This window comes from Taeniopygia guttata, chromosome 6 (assembly GCF_048771995.1).
Source record: "Taeniopygia guttata chromosome 6, bTaeGut7.mat, whole genome shotgun sequence".
In the NCBI taxonomy this organism is placed as follows: domain Eukaryota; kingdom Metazoa; phylum Chordata; class Aves; order Passeriformes; family Estrildidae; genus Taeniopygia; species Taeniopygia guttata.
In genome coordinates, this window is record NC_133031.1 from 21,623,370 (window position 1) to 21,643,167 (window position 19,798).

Below are 19,798 nucleotides of genomic sequence, written 5' to 3' on the forward strand. Positions count from 1 at the left end.
TGCTGTTGTCATGGGGCTGATGTTTTAGCTCTTTTCGACATGCATTTTTGTTGTCACTAATAACAGGGATTTTCCTGATTTTTCTTTTTATCAATTTGACCATTTTCCTCGATTCTCTTTAGTTCTCTGAAACCAAAGCTAATAGTAGTAGTAAACTTCACTGGGTATCTGCACTAAGGATTTAATACAGATGATTATTGTCTGAAAATACTGATTGTATATGATCAGATGAATCAGGTGTCAAGACAGAGATGAATATCCGTCAACAAATTTATCATCTTTGTTTTAAAAAACCCAAACAATCCAAACCCAACCCCAAAGCAACAGTAAAACCAACTACTTGGTCATTTTCTTAAAGCCTAAAATGCTAATGCAGATTCCTGTCAATGTGTTTAACTGGGGAGGAAACAGTCTGGCAAATTCTGTTCATACAGTATTACAGATTTCTCTGTGTTTGGATAGGGCAGCACTAGGTCCTTACTGGACCTTCAGTGACTTTTCTTGAAGGATTGCAGTGTTTGTCCCAACAGGTGATTAACTTTTCACAGTGTGGTAGGTCTGTGTTCTTCATCAGACCTTACAGGTGAAATAATTGCCATGAGCAGAAATTTCTGTATGAATAGTATGAGGATATATTAGCCATTATGACTGAAATACTAGCTTACTTTGTTACTACATCTAAAAATAATAGTGCATAGAATAGCTATTATGGCTATGATCTTACTCTGCTGTTCAAAGAATAGGTGGGGTGCTCTGAAGTAGAATGAAAATGAAAAGATCAGCTCTGCATTTATTGGAGTTTCTGATGTTATTAGCAATGCAGTTATTGCATTATAGCTGTTTGAAATTATATAAATATCAAACTGGTTGTTTAATAAGAAATAACATTGTGTTTTGGAGGTTCCTGTAATGTAATAATTAAGTATGACTCACTAATATTGTAGAAGAGAGCAAGACAGGTGTATTTATATGTAGCTGTAGCAGCAGTTAAAATGAAAAGCAAGGAATTTGCCACTTTTCTGATTAAAGATACTGAGCAGACTTTTTCTTGCATGTACTTCTTTGCAGCCAAGTGTGATTGAAAATATGACAGAGTTCAAGCGCAGTCTGCCGCTCTTCCCACTGGTGAAACCACATATCAATTTCATGGCTGCAAAACTGTGAAGAACCCCAATGGATGAAGACATGCAAATGATCAGTGCTGACATGATTTCAGGGGACTTTGTGATGAACAAAATTATTAAAGATCATTGGGATAAATGGTTCTGTTCATTATGAAAGTCCCGAATTCCTTCTTGGTTCATTTGACATCAGCTGTGTGTTAGGGATAGAGGGTATATAAAAATCAGTTGTGGTCATGTGTCATTTATATTACAGACAACCTGTTAAAAACCAAAATCAACTGAAACAACAATAATAATAAAAAACTTGTAGATGCAGTATATTTTTAAAATAACATATCCCTTCAGAATTTCATTTTGATGAAATAACCCTCCAGAGCAAACGAAGTTGCTTGAAATGTGCATGTTACTCCTGAAGAACACCGTTTAGTATCCCAATAATTATCTTATTGGGATTTGGAGGGGGTGAGATAAGTAAGTCCTTTTTGGGATGGGGTCAACAATTTTTCTTAAAAACAGAGACTTTCACATTTTTTTGAAGTGATGTGTTGAATGATAATTTTTTAATTGATCCTTAATGCAACCAACATATTTTTTATTTAAGTTTTATGAAGACTAGTGGACAGTAATAGGTGAGAGAATTGTCTTAATGAGAATAATTGAAGATAAGGGCATGATTTTAATCTTTCTATACAAATTTGGGGACATTTTATATTAAAACTGGTAAAATGCTGGAAACACTTTATTAGTGCATCTTACTTTTGTTACCAAAAGTGTTGTCCCAGTCTCTTGATACTGTCAACATCCTGTTCAGTTTTACAGAATTACTGTGAACTGTCCATTTGGATTATCAAATACTTTCTTTGGTGTCATTTTTTGTTTTCAGTTGCATATGTGCTGATGGAGAACTCAGTCTGTTTTGCCGTAGCTGTTACGTTGGGTCTCAGTCCAGCAAAGCACTCAGTAATGCAAATAACTTTAAAAACACACGAGTTCTTTACTCAAGAACAGCTACATGACAAATAGAGGCTCTCCAATGAGTCAGATACATCATTATTTTTATACCTGTATGGGTCCTTCTTGTCCTTCAGCAAGGTGTTTGTGACAGTGCAGTGCTGGGGTAGCAGTGCTACAGCACAGCCTGTGCTTCAGGTTACATCACAAAGGGTTTGCTCCTGCTTCTGGGAAGAAGGCTGTGCAGAACTCAGAAGGATCAAGAACTATGCTGAAATAATGTTCATATATATAGATATATATATATATATTCCATAACATAGGAAAATGATAAAACAGTATAAGGTGTCTCACCAACTTTACTGACTTCTGCAGAGTGGTCTTGTGCTTGGAATGGCACCCAAATAGGAAAAGGCAAGGAGCATGAAGTTCTCCTACCTCTCAAATTCATAAAAGGATGTCACTTACTCAGACAGGAGAGAGTGTGTAAAGCACTGAAGGTATAAAATCTGCTCATCAGAGGTGTTAGTGAGAATTTGCTTCTTACTAAAAGAGCCTGAAAGTAATGCCCTGATGTGACAGGCATGTGTCAAACATCAGAATCCTGGTGTAGTCAATAGGGCTGTTCTGTGATTGAATCAGTGTTGGTTCTTACATTGGCTCTGAGGCCAAATGAAATGAATGCTTGACAGGGAAAGGGCCTTAAGTTGGGTTTATTTGAGAGTCTCTTCTAACCGAATAAATATGGTGCATTTAAAAGTTGTTTTAAAGGTTAATGGTACATGTTTCAGTATGTTTTTAATAAATTCAGTGAGAGTTTGTGATGTAACCTGTTGCCAAGGAAGGCCACTATCATAATTTTTAGCCTGATGAAGAGGAAAAAAAAATAAATACAGTATAAACAAAATCAGTGAAGATGTCTCTGCTCACATTTTTCATGGATCCTCCATATGAGGTTTTTTTGCCCTCTTGCATTTCACTTTTGTTTATAGTTTTCCTTTAGTAAAAGTATTTGTATTATATATAAAAGTTTCGACAACATATGAAAATATATATTTTGGGATTTAGTATTTAAACATACCACTCTTATGGTGAATATAATGAAATGGCTCTTATTGTGTGTAAAAATAAATATATATATATATTCATGGAAGTACTAGCAACTCTTAACAGATTATATAAATAAATTGGAATAGTAGTGTATCTAACACTCAGCTCACATCATGTTTTCCAGAGGAAAAAATGTATATCCTCGAAGTTCTGTGACTGGATGTGGAAACCCATGTAGTGTTCCAGCAACTTTCAATTGCTTCTAAGTGTTCTCCAGCATTTTACAGTTTCTGAGTTTGATATAGCAGTAAATTTTGATAAACTCAGGCATACTAATGGGTTCATTTTAATGGATCCAAAGCTGCAGTGTCTACAAGCAATAAAGAACTACCTAGAATACACTGTAATTCAATTTTAGTGCTTGTTAATTAGTTTATGTAAGAAACCATAAATTATTATTACATAACTGTAATTTTTGCAAGTGCTATTTTAAGCAGTTGATGTGGAATTGGGTGCATGTGACACAGCCAGTATGACAGAGTGCTAGAGTTATTCTGTTTACAATAAACAATCTGAATTTAATGTTTGGAGTTCTTAATTTGTTTCATTTTAATTTTTGCATACTGGTAATGTTACATCTATCAGTCTGGGCATGTTTTTTATTAGACATTAAATGGGATTTTCTGCTATCCAGCTGGACTAATTTAGGCCAAATGGCATTGCTGCAGAAATGCTCCCAGGCATTTCTTGGGGACTTTCAGAGGACTTCCCCACATGGCATCCCACACCTCTTAGGTAGATCCACCTCTGTTGCCCTCTAAGTGTATGAAAAACGTAGTAATATAAAGGTAGAAATATTTGCACAAGACAGAATTTTAATTATCAAATCTGAAACTGTAAATTTAGGGCATGGCTGCAGCCAGACTGAATCTTGCCTGGTGCACCTTTAAAGTGTTGGTTTGGAGAAATTACTTTGCCTGGTCATTTTCTTTCTTCTATGCACACCAAAAGACTGAGTTTCAAAAGGTTAGGAGCGTGTGATTGTTGGAAGTAGTAAATAATGTCAATTCTGACAGCATAAAGATAGAAGTCAGCAGGCCCTCCTGCTCTTTGAGGGGACTCCTTGAAGAAATACATGACAGTGAGCAGCCTTAAGGGAGACAGGTTTTGTCCTTGGCACTGGGAAGAGTGGCTGGTACTCTCAGGGGGGAAAGAAGTTCCAGCAGCCCACCTGGAAAATAATTCATCCCCAGTGCCAGGGCTTTGTCCACTTCCAGTTGTTAGGGGTCGGTGTAAGTCTTGACTTACTGACTTTACTGTCTTAGAAAAAAATCGAGTTGGCCAAATCTACTTTAACTAATACTGTACTTTAACTAAGCCATAAAAGAATGCTTGAGCTTGTTCAGTTTATTTAAGCTCTTGGATGTGAGCAGCCCTTATTGATAATGTGTTCCACAGTGTAATCATAGCATCTACAAAAGTGTTATACACCTTTTTAACTTCATTTATTATTATCTAGCTCTTGTTTTAAAACAGGATCAGCAGAATTTTACCTTTTCTCTCCTACTTAAACTGGGTAGTGTGCTTTTACTGTAGGTCTGCTGTAAAGTGAAAAAACATAGTTTACTTTTTTTTTCCTTTTCTCCATTTCTTATTCCCAATGTACATTTCTGTACATTTTTCAGTAGGTAACCATTGAGCTGACATGATCATCCACAGTGACACTGAGGCCTTTGCTTGAGCTCATACCTAACATGATGTTCAAATCCAGCTCTGAAATATTTAGTTTGCAAGTCAGTTTTTAATATTGTTGCTAATACAAGGCACCTCTGGGTATTTTAAAGCCAGAGGAGATCAGAAAATCAGGCCCTTTTTGTACCTTGGACTTTTAAAAGAAGCCTGGCCTATAGAGATTCTGCTGAAAGGTTTTTGTTTGAAACATTTCTATTTACCATTCAAAGAATATAAGTTACAGTATGTGATGTGGGTGGAATATAATGGTAATAGTGGGTGAAATTTGAATTGCAGTTCAAAGGAACAAAGTGCATAAGGCCCAAGGGCCAAGAGATTGTCACAATTAAATCAACTTAATTGAACTCAAGTATCTAAACAGAATTTAAGAAAAATATTTATGGCTTTCTAAATTAACATTTCTAAGCCCAAGCACAGCATTAAAAGATGCAGACATGACACTGATGAGCATTTGGCACTGTTAATTTTTAAAGGCTGACTTTAGTGGTGTGGTGCAAAATTCCCAATTAAATTCATTCCTTGACTGTGCAATGGATGGGGGAGGATACAATGGATGGGATTGCTCCAAGTGCAAGGAAGTGACCAGTCTTAGCCTTTGGGAAACTCCAGAGAGAGGCATCCAAGTTTAAATCCTGCATCTTTCTGGGGATTTGCTGCCACTTTACTGGGTGTTAGATGTGCTTCTTTCTGCATCAGATCTCTATTACAGATTTTCACTGTCTGCTCAGCTTCCTTTTCAGAAATGGAAGTAAGGAATTGTGGTACTTGTCCAGTGACTACCAAAGGCATGTAAAATTTCACTGGACCAGCAGCTGGAACTCAGGACCCTTTCCAGCCCTCCCCTCCACCCGTGCACAGAACTGGGTGTCCTGTGGTACTTGTAGGCTCAAACACATCTGCTCTGGTGGGAAACACTTACAGAATCAGCGCAGGTTCCACAGAGGGGAATGAGGAGGTCCTCAGCCTATGTTAGTAACCTGGAAAGTAGGAAGAACAGGCTAGGGAAGAATCTAGTAGAAAATGGAACTGAGGCTGATGTTTTGGTAACTTCAGCTAACCACTGTGTTGTGTACAGAAAAGCATATGTTTAATATGAAGTGTGTTATAAAGGATGGACTCCTGTGAGTCCTGTGAATCCTCTGAGTCCTTTCTCTGTAGCAGAGAAAGAAGAAGAGCTATTTGTGAATTCCAGGCAGATGTAGGAGACCAATACTAATGCATTTTACATGGTTAAGGCTGAATCATTTCAGAGCATGTGCAAAAATGGTATTGCGGGGTATTGAATGTAGAAAATCTGGTTGTGCGAATGTCAGTGAAAACTGAGGCAGCCCTTTGAAGATGTAAATTTTAGATGTGATGCTTTTTAGTGTACAGAGATCTTAGAAATGTCCTGAATAGTACTAAAAGTGGTGCACTCGACAGGGCAATGTTGGAACTAGTTTAAAACATCAGAAATACATAAACATTTCACAGTAATAATACTCAAAAATGGTTCACCTTATCTTTTTTAAACTTTACAGCTGGCTTTGGAATGAAGTCAGTTTAGTGGGACACATTTCAACCCAAACAATTATTTGTAAATGCATGTGAAAGCCAGGGAAGTGCACAGGCTTAGTGCCCATCAGTGCTCTGGAGTCAGTCAGCTGTCAGGAAGTTCCTCACTTTGTCCCATTGGCATTACAGTAACCTTCAGCCTGCTAACAGTTCTGCAGGGCCAGAGGCATAGAAGTGTTTTTAGCAACCAATTTTTTAAAAGCCATTAGTCCAAGTAAAGTTATCTGTTTCGACTGGGAGATACCCATATCATTTCACTGGCACATACCTGTTAAGGGGGAAGTTTCAAGAGTCTGAAAAAAATCTATGCAAATAATTCTGTTCACTGATTATTTCCAGATCAAATTGTAGGAAGAGAAAGTAATTGTGACAATTCTGTGGTATTAAATGTATTTTAGGAACACAGGAATCTGTATGTATAACTGGATCTGCCATCTCCACAAGCTGATTGTTTAGTTCTGCTACTCTGTGTGACCTTCAAAGGCAGAGATGGCCCTGCTCACCTCGCCTTGCGTGACATTTCCCTGGTCAAGGCGAGGTGAGCAGACACTGCCATTGTCACACCAGCCCTAAGTGTCACTGGTGTCCCTTTAGCACTGGCACACACCATGTGCAGGCAGCATGTGTATGCCCTAGGATATTTTTTCTGTGATTAGTTTGTCTTCTAATCCTGGGAAGCTTTACCCATGAAGTTAAACAAAGATGGCACCTACAATATGTCCAAGGCTGGAGAGCCACCCTGGGCTGCTGCTGGAGCTCAGCGAAGTGGGAGATTTAAGCAAGTAAAACTATTGCAGAAATAATTTGAAAGCAGGTGCTACTCAACTGCAGCAGGAGACATCTGCTGATGTATGCACAACATGATTCTCTTGCTGTGAATAAGCTCAGAAGAATGTACCTTATGCAGCCTTTTCCTGGAAGTAGGAAGAGTGGAATGTTTAAGAGTGGAATAGCTTGTAGGTTCTGTATAACTTGAAGAATGCATATATAAAGAATGCTTGTAGTTTGGATTGTCCACTTGAATTTAAATGTCAGTAATTGTTAGTTTAAAGGTACTATGAATGTGAAAATGCAAAAGATGTATACAAAGTGTAAGTGTGAGCTGGGGTGCTGGCCCACACTTTGAGCCACTTCATAAAAATAATATTGAAATGGAAGATAATGCATATGAGTTGCATGTCATTTTGCACTTCTTGTCTGATAATAATGTCTGTCTGTCATGTCATTGTGTAAAAATTATAAATTCCTAGAAAAAGAGGTCATGTTACTCTGTGAACTACCAATGCACAACTGTGGAGCTGTACAGCTAATAATATGTGTTAGACTTTTTTTTAAATGTTGAATTGATTAATTTAGAGTGAAGACAAGACCTTAATTTCAGGACACCTTGTAGTGTCTAAACAGTCCTACATTTCTTTGAAAGCAACAGAATAAAATTATCAACATTTCTCATTGACTTTATTAGCTCTACATGTTCTACCCAACAGACACCAAAAAAATAAAGGCAGTTGAGATAATTGATAACTAAATCCTTAAACTGGCCTGAGAGCTGGAGTAAATATGTTGCTTGTAGTGGATTGATAGCCCTAGATTGCAGAATATGTATATCTTAACAATGGTTTTGGCATAAACTCTTGGCTAGTCATTTAAAATAATCTTAAATACTTTTTTAATAGCTAATAGTCCTGGAAGTCTTGTAACATCAATGGTTTTGTTTTGATCTGAGATCCACATACAGGATAGAAATATTACACAAGTATCTTTGTAGATAGATACATTCTTTCTTGGATAGAAATAATCAGAGTCACATAGTTTCATTGATCGTTGGACTGAGCTTCAATTTGGCAATGGTGTCGCAGAGATCTGTGACAGAGATGCCAGAGGAGCTGCCTTGCTAATCCCCTGGAGCCACCATGCACCATGCAAGCAAAACAGTAATGTCTGTCTACTTTTGTGAAGTGTACATCTGTAGTGTAATGAATCTGGCACTTTTTCTTAAGCTGAAGTAAATAATATACCTTCTCAAAACTGTGTGGAAGGATTTAATAGATCTGGTTGACCAGCAGCCCAGCAGAAGCAATTGTTCAGAAAATGGACTGCAGCTCAAAATGAAAGCCAAGTGTCAATTTATGTGTATAATCAATAAGTCTATGAGGGATGGCACAGTCAATAAATTATTCTGCTTAGGCTGGTGGTAATTTCTGGTACACTGAACATGTTGAGGTGCCCCCAGCAGCCATAGCAGAAATGTCCTGGCAACACCGTGCACAGTTCTGGTGCTGTGGCATTGCAGGAGAGAGTGCCCAGTTTGGGGAGCTGTAATGAGGATGGAGAGCACTACAGTGCCCACCGAGCCACAGCAGCTCTGCAGTATTTGTGATGTTTCTTCCTGGTCCTGAAAGGGAGAATGGCCAAAGCTACCAGGAGAGGAGAGCAACCCTGCCTTTACTGGCCCCTGGCAATCTCAGAAGCTTTGGGCAAGCGTAAAGTTCTGTTCTTGAGCAGCAACTACATCGAATCACATCTCCTTACTCAACAGATCTTTCCTTTGGTTCGATTTAATGTTACATGTTGCTACCTTTTTCTTGTCAAAAAGAAAGTTTAATTATATCTCCTCTCTTGCAGTATTTATAGTGCATTAATTAGTGCTATTTCCAACCAGTTACCTGTGCCTGCAGGTAACAGATGTGCATAAGTATTTGAAATTGCTTGTCATATTTAGTTCTTCATTTTTAAAATGAACAACAGAACTGGGTGTTTTATTTATGGTGATGCAAGAGAGTAAAAGACCTAAGGTATGAATTTTTGGGTCACTTGTTGAGTCTTTAGAGCTGGCACTTCCCAGAATATTTTTGAAAGTCAAGTAGAAGTGACTTATTGGACAGTAATTTTTGAACTCTTTAGTGTCATTTTTATAATAATAAATAAAGGAGCAGGACTGTAGGCTTAAATTTTCAGAGGAATGTTCAAGTTCATGATGTAGTCATACATATTCAATAATTATTTCCTGCTGTTTGACCAGGCTAGGATAAGGGAAAACTAGGAAAGGAAAAGTTAATATTTGGGGGTTGGTTTGTTTTTTTTTTTTTTTTTTTTTTTAGATTTTCTTATCTGTTTCAAAGTTCAAAATATGCTATGCAAGAAAATAAGTAAAATCTAATATCTTAATTTTTAGAAAGTGTAAATTTTTTAAACAGGTATATTTTAATTTTTTAATAAGAAGCTTAATTTTCGTTGCTTGGAAAACAGCATATACTTCAGAGTAAAAACGTCAGCTGAAATGATATACCATGAAACAAGAAGCTTTTGTAGTACCTTTCTTTCACACTGTAATTAAAATTCTTCTTGGTGCTATACAAGGTTTGCTGTTCTTCCCTGTAACAATGTGAAGAGTTGTGCATCTCACCGTTATGCATGAGAATTATTTCCTTCGTTCCGCAGATGAAAATCGTGTTTGTACGATTCTACAGATAAAAACCCAAACGGAACTTTGAATGCTTAATCAGAGAAAATAAATCCCTTTTAAATGGCACAACTAGTCCCGATGTGTATTTTCTACCTGGCCTGACGTCCTTTTCTCCCCAAGCTCCGGCCCTGGCGCTGCCCTCGCCCCTCACTCCGGGGCTTTCCAAGGGTTTTCCAGGCCCGGCCGCGGCTCTGCCGCCCCTCACGCCGCGGGTCCCGGGGGGTGACAGCCGCCGCTGCCCTCTGGGGGTGCCCGTGAATTACCGGGGCCGTGCGGGGCAGCGCCGAGCCCCAGACCGGAGCCTGCCCGGGCCGGGGCGGTGCCGGCACCGCGGCAGCCGCCGCTGCGGGACACGCGTGGAAACAGCCGCAGCTCTGCCCGCGGGGCAGGCGGGAGGGAGAGGGGCGGGCTGGGGGAAACAGGACGGCTCTGCTCTGTCCCGGCGTTCGCCATAGCGGGGCCTTGATGGTAACGCGCTCGTAGCACGGACTGGGAGGTGTTCGAGCGAGAGGAAGGGGTCACTGCGGGACAGCTTGTGCTTAGTGGTACACCGCTGGTGACACCAGCGCGGCATCTGGCGCGTTATCTGTCACGGGCAGGACGCGTGTGCCGAGCGATAAGCGCCCAGCGCTGCCCTGCCCGCGCTGGAGAGCGGCGGAAGGCTGAGGCACGCACTCGCTCCAGCCTCGCATGGTGACAGACCCGCTGTCCTCGCTTCCCGCCCATCCCCTCCCCGTCTCCGATCCACGTCCTTTTCCTCGGCCAGACTCAGTCCTCATGTCCTCAGCCATTTGTCACAGCCTCCTTCAGCCCACGTGTGATCAACATCCCCCACAGCCCACACCCTCCTGCAGCTCCCGGGCTCTGTCACAGATTAATGCCCAGCTCTCATGCACTTTTCTCAATGACGGCTTGGTCCCCAACCCCGTTGTCCTTCCTTCATTGTGTGTTGCTGAAGGCACGTTTTATCTTTTGCCTTGGAGTAGGATAGGATAAGCAGGGAAGTCACCAAGAGCTGTGGAGGACAGCCTTTTTGCTTTCATCTCCAGCCATACAGCACTGCAGGTGGTGATAAGGTGCTATGATCTATCTCTTCTCTTAATGTGGCCCTTAAAAACACCCATATCCTTGGGAAATTCCAGTTCAGTATCATCCAATTCCACCTAAGCAGCTTCAACATTCAAATTTTCAGGGTGTTTGGAAGATTCCTCATACAATTCATAAAGCACACCACCTCGATCAATCTGAAGTCCTCCCTACCACCTAATTTTCAATTCCCTGCTTGAAACTGTAATACTGTCAGAGATCTGCTACCATTTCCCATTAAGTGTCCAAACTATGATAGAAGAAATCTTCCTTAGTTGCTCACTGGGGCCACAGAGCATGGTGTTTGAAGGTCAGTACAAATCTGAGTAATTGGAAACATGGTCTTATTAAAGGAATTACCAGGCAACAAGGTGGTGATAGCAGCATTCCTGTGTCAGGTGGAAGTAGAGGAGGAGGACAAGGAGGACAAGGAGGACAACATCTTGCAGAGCTCTGTAACTTAAGGCTGACATACCCTTGAATGGAATCAAGATGTGCAGATTGCAGATGCTGCACGTCTGCATTCCCAAAGTCTGTATGAACAGTCTCCTGTTGGCTCAAGACTTACCAAGGGGGAACTGTGAGTGTGCAGCACGTGAGCGCTGAGGGAAGAGCAGCAGGATGAGCCTTAGGACAGCGCAAGGAGAGAAACTGGAAGCAGCATCTCATTCACTGCACACTTTGCACAGTGAGTGAAGAACAGAATTACAGAGCCACAGGCCCCTTCCTCTGTGCTTTGCCAGGTCCAAGCAGGACCTTCCTTTTCCCCCGGGTCAGACTTTTCTGCTGGGTGTGAGCATCCCTGGGCTGCACCTGCTGTGGCGACTTGGAATACATCTGCTTGGAAGAGATGCGTGGTTCGCACATTGAAAGGATAAACTGCTTATCCTGTTTTCTGTAATTCTGTCACAGAGAGCAAAAGCTCATCTGACTGGTTTAACTTAAGGGTAAATACAAGGCAATGTGGTTGAAGGAGATAGAAAATGGAGAAGGGACTCTGAATCAGCTGATTTGTATTTAAAAGCTTTATTATGCTTGTTCTCTCTTTCCAAAAATACTTTTCCTGGTTTGGAGAAATAATATATAAATGATAGCCTGGCAAGAAGTGCATAAAATCTGACAGATGAATAAATTGCACTCTCCAGAGCTGTAAGCTTGAAAAGAACATTGTAGAGATAATGAATGTTCTTGGCTTGAGAGAAATCCTGTCCATTAGAAATACCTCTCTGAAGATTGATCTGAACTTCTGAGGTTTCAGCTCTTTGAGATTTGAAAAAAAAATTGACTTATTTAATTTTCTATTCACCAAAATTGAATAACACTGCAGTTAGTGATTTAAAATGTTGTTGAATTAATTATGACATTGTGTTAAATTCCCTTTTGTCTTTCCTTTGTCCGTTTTTTATTTCAAAGGCCTCAGTAATAGACAAAGTGTATCACCCCAGTAGAGATGAGAGATGAGTCAGAGATTTGTCAGCTTGAATGGCCTTAGACCTGCATTTATCCCTGCTGACTACCCAGATGCAAGTCTGAAGTGATGCTACTTGCATCTTAAAGAGCAAGACTGAGAAAACTCAAGCTTCCTTGCTCAGCTTTGTTCTGACCTTCTCTGCTACAGCCCGTCATGGCAAACAGGTCAGATTCACACTCACAGAACTGTAATGAATAATCTAAATCTGGGAGCAAAGGAAAAAGTGAGAAGTGGTGAGTCTGAAGGGTGGTTTCATGAGTGACTGCATCAGTCTCATGGCTGTATCAGGAGGATACAGCATCCTCCTTTCCAGCCACCCACCTCACATTACTGGGCCTCAGCCAGGAGCTGGGAATGAGCAACTCAAACAACTCCTGCTAGGAAGGACAGTACAAACCATTAGTATGCTGGCTTAGCTTAAACCGTGCCCCTGCCCATGCAGATTTATGGGAAGTTTAATATGATGTTACACACAATATAAAAAGAGTAGATGAATCTCTTGTTCCATCACCTTTTTCATTCACTTTTAAATTCAACTTTGTATATCTGAAGTCTCCTTAAATTTTTAAGTAGCAGTTACATAAGTAACAGCATCAGCCGTGAATGTACAGCCCTATTTGCAATCCTGGACATGATTATGGCACAGATTGCTATGACTTTGCAATATGAGAGTGAAATCTGTACACAAACAGCTGCTTTTGAAGCTGGACTGGGCAGCTGCCTGAGTCAGGCCTTTGACAGACTGTGCTGCCAGCCCCTGCCCCTCTCACCCACCACGTGAGCTCCAGTGCAGCAAATGTGGTCAAAGCTGCATCAAATATTAATGCTTCAGACCACAGGCATTGTTCAGACCACACTGACCCTTTCATATGATCTGCCTCATATCCAAACGTGCTACCCATACTGAAACAAGAAAGGCCTGCAGCCGTGACTTAGAGAATACATGGTAGGAAAGGAAATTACTGCTGTGCTGATGACAGGCCTATCAAAGCCTTTTAGCATTTGGTACATAGGTTTGCAACATTTCAAATTTCAGCTGAAGATAAATTTTCTCTGTTTTTATGTATCATATAGCTGATTTTTGTGTCATCCCTGCAATTTTATTGTTCTGTGGCATATTTTACAGCAAGCTATTTATGGGACTAAAATAACTGCCAGCTTGGAGAAAGGACACATTTTCTGTTGTATGTAATGGGGGTTAGAAGACTGTTGGAAGGTTCCTGTCCTAAAATGGACAGCAGGATATGGATGCCTGTACAGGAAAGGTGGAAAGATTTGGTTCTTACTCTGGTTTCTTGCTGTCTCCTATTCTTGAATAGTCAAATTTTAATTTCAGGATTCTGTATTCTCTTCCTGATTTACGTATGCCATGTTGTATACTCATATCATCAATGCACCTAATATTATAGTTGATGACTATTTTTAGTTATGAGAATGATTGCTGCCATATAAATTTCCCTGAGCTGCCATTCTTCATTTTAAAGGGTAGGCACGTTTTGCTACTCCACTCATCCGCACTTTGGTGCTCTGGAGCAAAATTTATTTCTGAGAAATAAATGGGCTTTTCATATTTTTATATATCCTTTTAACACTTCATTAATTTGGAGCATCTTTTGGTGAGAAAGCATATAACAGTAATTACCCCTCACAAATAACCCATCCTTGGTAGAATAAGCCACCAGTGTGTGGTGGTAACCCCTTCACGATGAAACAGAATGCTGGATTTATGAGGTACAATCCAAGGATAGCTGTTATCGAGACAAGACTTCACAAACCTGAAATGCAAGTTTAAACAAAAATGAATTCATATTTTGGGCTTATAGAGAAAGGTGAAGGCTAGAACAAACATCTACTGAAGAAAATAGTGCATGCTCATCACCTTGAGGCTTGCAAGCAGATTCAAAAAATCTCAGCTCAACAGCAAGTGCCCACATAAGGGAAAAAAAAGAGACCTTCCCTTAGGACTCAGTCCTCAGACTAACAACATCCTGCTGCTTTTGAGAGGAGTTATCCCTGGAACACTGCATTTGCTTTGTGTCTGATAACGTCAAGGCTTAGAACAGGACAAAAACATAATGAATTTAGCAGAAATACTAATTCAGATAAGTACAGGCTCAGCTGTTGCTAAATTGGCAATTATAACTAGATAGTCTCTGCTCCCCTGCCATCATCATTGTCGGCGCTGAAGTGTTGTCTCAGTTCAGCGAGTATTCTGTTTTCTAAGCTCTCATTTGTCTTCTGTTTGACAGCTTACAGTGATTTTGTTTAGCTGTACTGATGAACTGCTGTCAATGGAAAAATCTCCAACCACCAGAGGCATACGAGGATTAGCCAAAATGTACAATTCCTACACAGTTGGAAAATGGGGAGATTAACTATAAAAGGACTGAACCAGAGTATGAGATCAGATCTTCCCAGATACCGCATGTGTTCAGGACTGCAAATCCAAATCCAACTATCTTTATCTCTGACCTTTTAAAATAACTTTAATAACTTCAGCTACTGGCAGGAGCAGCAGAAGCCAGTGCTGGCAAGTCCAGCATTTTACCTGCTGGGGACCTAGATCTGCTTTCAGCTGGTGCAGAATTCTGAATTCCAGCATCTGCTCTAGGCTTACATGGCTGTGATAAGGAGGGATAATCTTGTTCTAGACATTAGATGAAATCCGAATCTCTTTTTTCCAAGCAGTTGGTACAGTTCCAGAATTCTGCCACAGCACTCTCATTTCCATCTTTTGCCCACTCTGAGGCCAACCTGGCTTCTGTACTGTGGTCTGTCTGTATTGGTGTCAGAGCCTTATAATGCACCACTAGAGTGCATTATGGTGGATTTAAATGTAGTACCTTCTGGGAAGAAAGAAGCTTGTTCCATAGGTCAGATTACTCTTAGGCCCATTCAAAGCAAGTAACAACCAGCTCAGCTGTCTGCATTTCAGTTGTGCTCTCCCAGTACAGCCATGGCACCCTGTGCCCTTTATGCCTCTGACTCCTGGGCAGGAAGCACCAGGGAAGGCAGCTGAGCCCCAAGGCTGGAGCATCAGGGTCTCACCCAAAAGATTCCCAACCCCATCCAGCAACCATGTGGAAAGTAGCAATGGACAAGGTGCAGTAGAATTTGAAGCATCAGGTGGCATATCCATCCATGGCTCATACAGTCACACAATTACTGCTTGTGCATCTGCTTGGCCAGGAGCCATCATTCCTGAGCTGTGTAACTGCAGTTAAACCACCTGATATTTAACCTGTAACAACATCCAGCTGTGACAGATTTATCAGAGGTGCTAAAAGAATCCCAGTCCTCTGTGATTGAGAGCCTATGTTGACAGGTGGTTGCTTTGTTTCTATAGATGGAAAAGGGCATTTGTAGGACTTCTGGGACTCAAAAACCAGACTGTGCAGCTAAAAGTGGCCCTGCAGCCACTGCCTGTAGCACCTCACACACCTGAGTCACCTGCAGATTTTGTCTCAAGGGGTTCTTCCCAAGCTCCTGCTGTGCAGCAGTGCTGCTTCCTCCAGCCAGCGGGACCCACAAAGGTGCACAGAGCAGAGTTCCAAGGGGCTGCATGGGCAAGGCACGTGGCTCCCACTCTGGGTCTCACTTTTGGTTTGGCATCAGTTTTGAAAAAAAGGCAGGGTTTGTGTGTGTGTGTGAGCATGGGTGTCGTGGTTTATCTAATGCTGATTAATTTTTTTAAAAAGCAAATAGATTTAAAAAGACAAAATTAATTATGTGCACTACTCAAGACAGCACCAAATTCACTTGTTAATAGTATAAGAATTTAATTTCATTGTACAGTCTCTCCATCCTTCTGCTTCCTTACCTACTGGACAGGGAATATCAAGTGTTGTTACTGTATTTTGATGGTAATACTGTTCTGTTCCTCCATAAGTCAATTAGTAAAAAAAGATACTTGAATTTTCAAAAAAGGGTTATTACAGAAAAAATGGGTATTTTGAAGCCATCTAATTACATCTCAAAAATGCGATCATAAGAAAAGAATTTGCTTTGAGAATACAGGATTTTTACAATGCAAAAATACACTTCTGGAGTCTGCCTACCATGAGCCAGGCAATTGTAGTGTACATTTGACTTATCCTAGTAATGTTTCAGCATATTTATTTGCTTTTTGACTGGAGCAGAACTGCCACATGCTGATCAATTCAGCTTGCTTATGCCTTTTGTGCCTCTCCTGGGGTGTGCAATATGATAAGCCTTGTTCTTTTAAAAACAGAATAGTACCAAACCAAAACTAAAAATCACCCTACAAGCTGCACATCATGGCTGATGCAGAAATACTTAATTTCTCCTGGTCATGTTCGTAGGTCTGCCAATTTAGCACTGGCTCAGTGAATGCCATTCATAAGGTGCAAGGAAAGGATTACATGACTTCCCAGATGATGATTATGCAGCTGCCAAAAGGGATGAATTCATCCAAAGCACTACTTTTTGAAATGCTTTGTTAATTTGCTTGTGAGGAATATCCAGATGCAGCTGATTACCCTGTAATGAGGCTCCTAAAGCTGACAGTCTAACAGGCTTTTGAAGGTGTCCAGCTTATTATACAGAATGATTTTTTTATTACTTTTTTAAAGCTCTTCATATGTGGATGCCATAAATGGATGTACTCCTCAATAATGAGACAGTCTAAGGGAGGTTTATGGGAGTTAATTAATGTGGTAACAAGGAAAAATAAGATAACCACGATAGATACCTTCTGCTTGTCAGCTGGAGGTTTGCAAATAGTTCCTTATGTAACACCTGAATGCCAGATGCAATAAATGCAATAAATAAGGACTGGGCCATCATTTTGAAATGAGAAGCCAGTAACATGAGTTACTATATGCACCTCCATAGAGTTTTGGGAGGCGTTGGCACTCGTTTCCTTTCCTAAGATATTCTGTAATTCCATTAGCTGCAAGGTAGAGGTTTATCCCCATCTTGGTACTTGGTTGAAAAGACCGAGGCACAGAGAGCTCAGTGCAGCAAGCCACATGATGCTGCCCTTTGCAGGGGATGTGCAAGACTCATGCCCCGTGCTGCTCAGATTTTTGAAGAGACAAAATGATTTCCTTGACATGTGGGGCAACTTCCATCATCTGTTGATGGAATCAGCTCTAAAATATTCCCTAGATGCCACTAGTAAAGCTGGTTTAGTTTTCCTTGGTCCTAATCTGTAGATTAGGGCAAAATATTTCTGTGGGTTGGTAATAATTCTCCTCTTCAGTGTTACATAAAGGGATTTCAACACACAGCGTGTATCATTTAGCTCAGCAAGAACTGAGTTGCTGGAGGAATGTTACAGACTTATCTGTGATCACTTACTCTGACTCTACCCAAAGAGCTTCTGGCCTCGGGGCTCAGGAAATACACATAGTTTTCTGTCATTTGGCATACAGTACCTCTATGTAAATATTGTACCTGTACTTCAAAAAAATAAAATAAATGGATGTAATGAGTCAGCACTTCTGCGCCCCTTTAGAAAGGAAAACAAAAAATCTCTCTTAAAAAAGGATCTAGAGCTGAAAAAAGAATTGGAAGCACCCATACTTTTGAAATGACTTATGAATTTACTCTTTAATTTTGTCTGTATTTTAATTCATCTTTGAAATGAGATTGGAAAAGCAGCCTAATTATAAGTAAGGAGCCATGTAGCATAAATCCATAGCACAATTCTGTGTCTGCAGTATGAAACACTTGGAGATTGGTAATGGGGTAAGGTCAGTTGTATTCCCCAGTATAGAATTAATGCTAAGTGGAAAGCACTTTCTTTTTCACAGTACCTTGAAATTTAAAAACATGCTGGGGTAGAGAATTCTGCTGTTAAAAGATGGCATCTGATTTTTCAAAAGAAACGAACATGAGAACACAAAAAAAAAAAAACGAAACCAAACCAAACCAAAAAACCCCCAAACTGTTCTGCATTTAAAAGGTATAAATAAATTTTAAAACCTGAAATCTTTGTTTAATGAAATTGAAACTTAAGTATTTTTATAGGCTAGCACAAATTTTCCATGCTCCTCTCAGCAATTCCAAAAGAATTGCTCATCTTCATTACAAGAAATCCCACCAGTCTTTCATAGCTTCATGCTGACGGAATTGGGTCTAAGTTTCAGATTCTGTATGTCTAAATGGTATTTTCTTTTATCTCTCTTTTTATTCCTACACACATCCACCCTACCCCAAATACCTTTCATCATGTACCTTGTGTTCCATAGAGTTACTGCAGTGCTCTTGAGAGGCAGTTATTGTAGTATTTTACCTATATTTAACCAACATCTGTTTTGGTTTAATAAAATAAAAGACATAAAACCCCTGAACCTGAAGTACAAATATATTGGATAAGGAGGACTTTCCTCCTGCACTGTGGTCTTGTTTGAAACAGAAAAAAGCAACAGAAATGCAGCAAACTATGATTAGTAACAAACTCTGAACTACCCAAGGGAATTATCTAGGTTAACCTAGAACTGTGCAAGAAAGGTAATGTGGTAGAGACTTTACTCCATCAAGGTAATCAACAGCTCTGAGCCAGCCACCATTTTGCTGCAGAAAAAAGCCCAAAAATAATTCTTGCTTTTCATCAAACTAAAAATTATTTTAATTCTATTTTTATATATTCTATCTTCTGTGCATGAGACGTATCTAGAAGATTAGGAAGGGGAGGTTCTTTCAGAGGTGGCTTCTTGTAATGATTCATGTCAGAGAAATGACAACTGCTGACAAAACAGTCCTTAGACATGCAGTAAATACTCAGAGCAGTGTGTTCTTTAATCAGCTCCCATTAAACTGCAGCCAAGTGTTATTGAGTTGTAATAAGAGCAGAGGAGCAATTGAAAAACACTAAACACCCCAAACATCAAGCTGTGCATGCTCTACCACAGAGTGGTCTGAAGCCAGGAATTGGGTTTATTTTTTATTTTAAAAGCACAGTACTTCCTATGGAGGACCACTGCTTAGGTAATTGCTTTTCCATGGCTTAGTCATCCAGCATTAAATGAGATGCCTGCACGATATGTTTTGACAGGTGCTCCTGAGTTGTTTGGTTGAGGCAGTTGAGTTGTTTGCTTTTAGTGGTTCTGGAATGGAATTTTTCTACTGAACAACTTAGTACAGCACACCAGAAATAACTGCTTTATAGTCACAATATTCAGAGGAGCAAAAGCAATAAAATAGCCAGATCATGTGAATAACTAACTGGCAAGAATGGAAAAAGTGGCCACATGTCTTCAAACCTTCTGAAAGTCTAGGAGCCATGGTCCAATGGGAAGTTCACCCCTGTTTGCAGAGCACACTTTTCACACACAGCAATACTTCTTTGTGCACATATACTGGGAGCTGCCCTTCTGG

At 40.2% G+C, this 19,798-nt stretch overlaps 1 protein-coding gene across 2 annotated transcripts in view; it reads left to right on the forward strand.

Annotated features, from left to right (window-relative positions):
• IDE (insulin degrading enzyme) overlaps nucleotides 1-3,707 on the forward strand; it is a 54,577-nt gene extending 50,870 nt beyond the window's left edge. For both annotated transcript variants that reach the window (XM_030276115.4, XM_030276117.4), the window contains exon 25: nucleotides 1,069-3,707. In XM_030276115.4, coding sequence (XP_030131975.4) covers nucleotides 1,069-1,164 — 96 coding nt within the window. In that variant the 3' untranslated portion in view covers nucleotides 1,165-3,707. The remainder of the gene's footprint in view (nucleotides 1-1,068) is intronic.
• The last annotated feature ends 16,091 nt before the right edge of the window (nucleotides 3,708-19,798 follow it).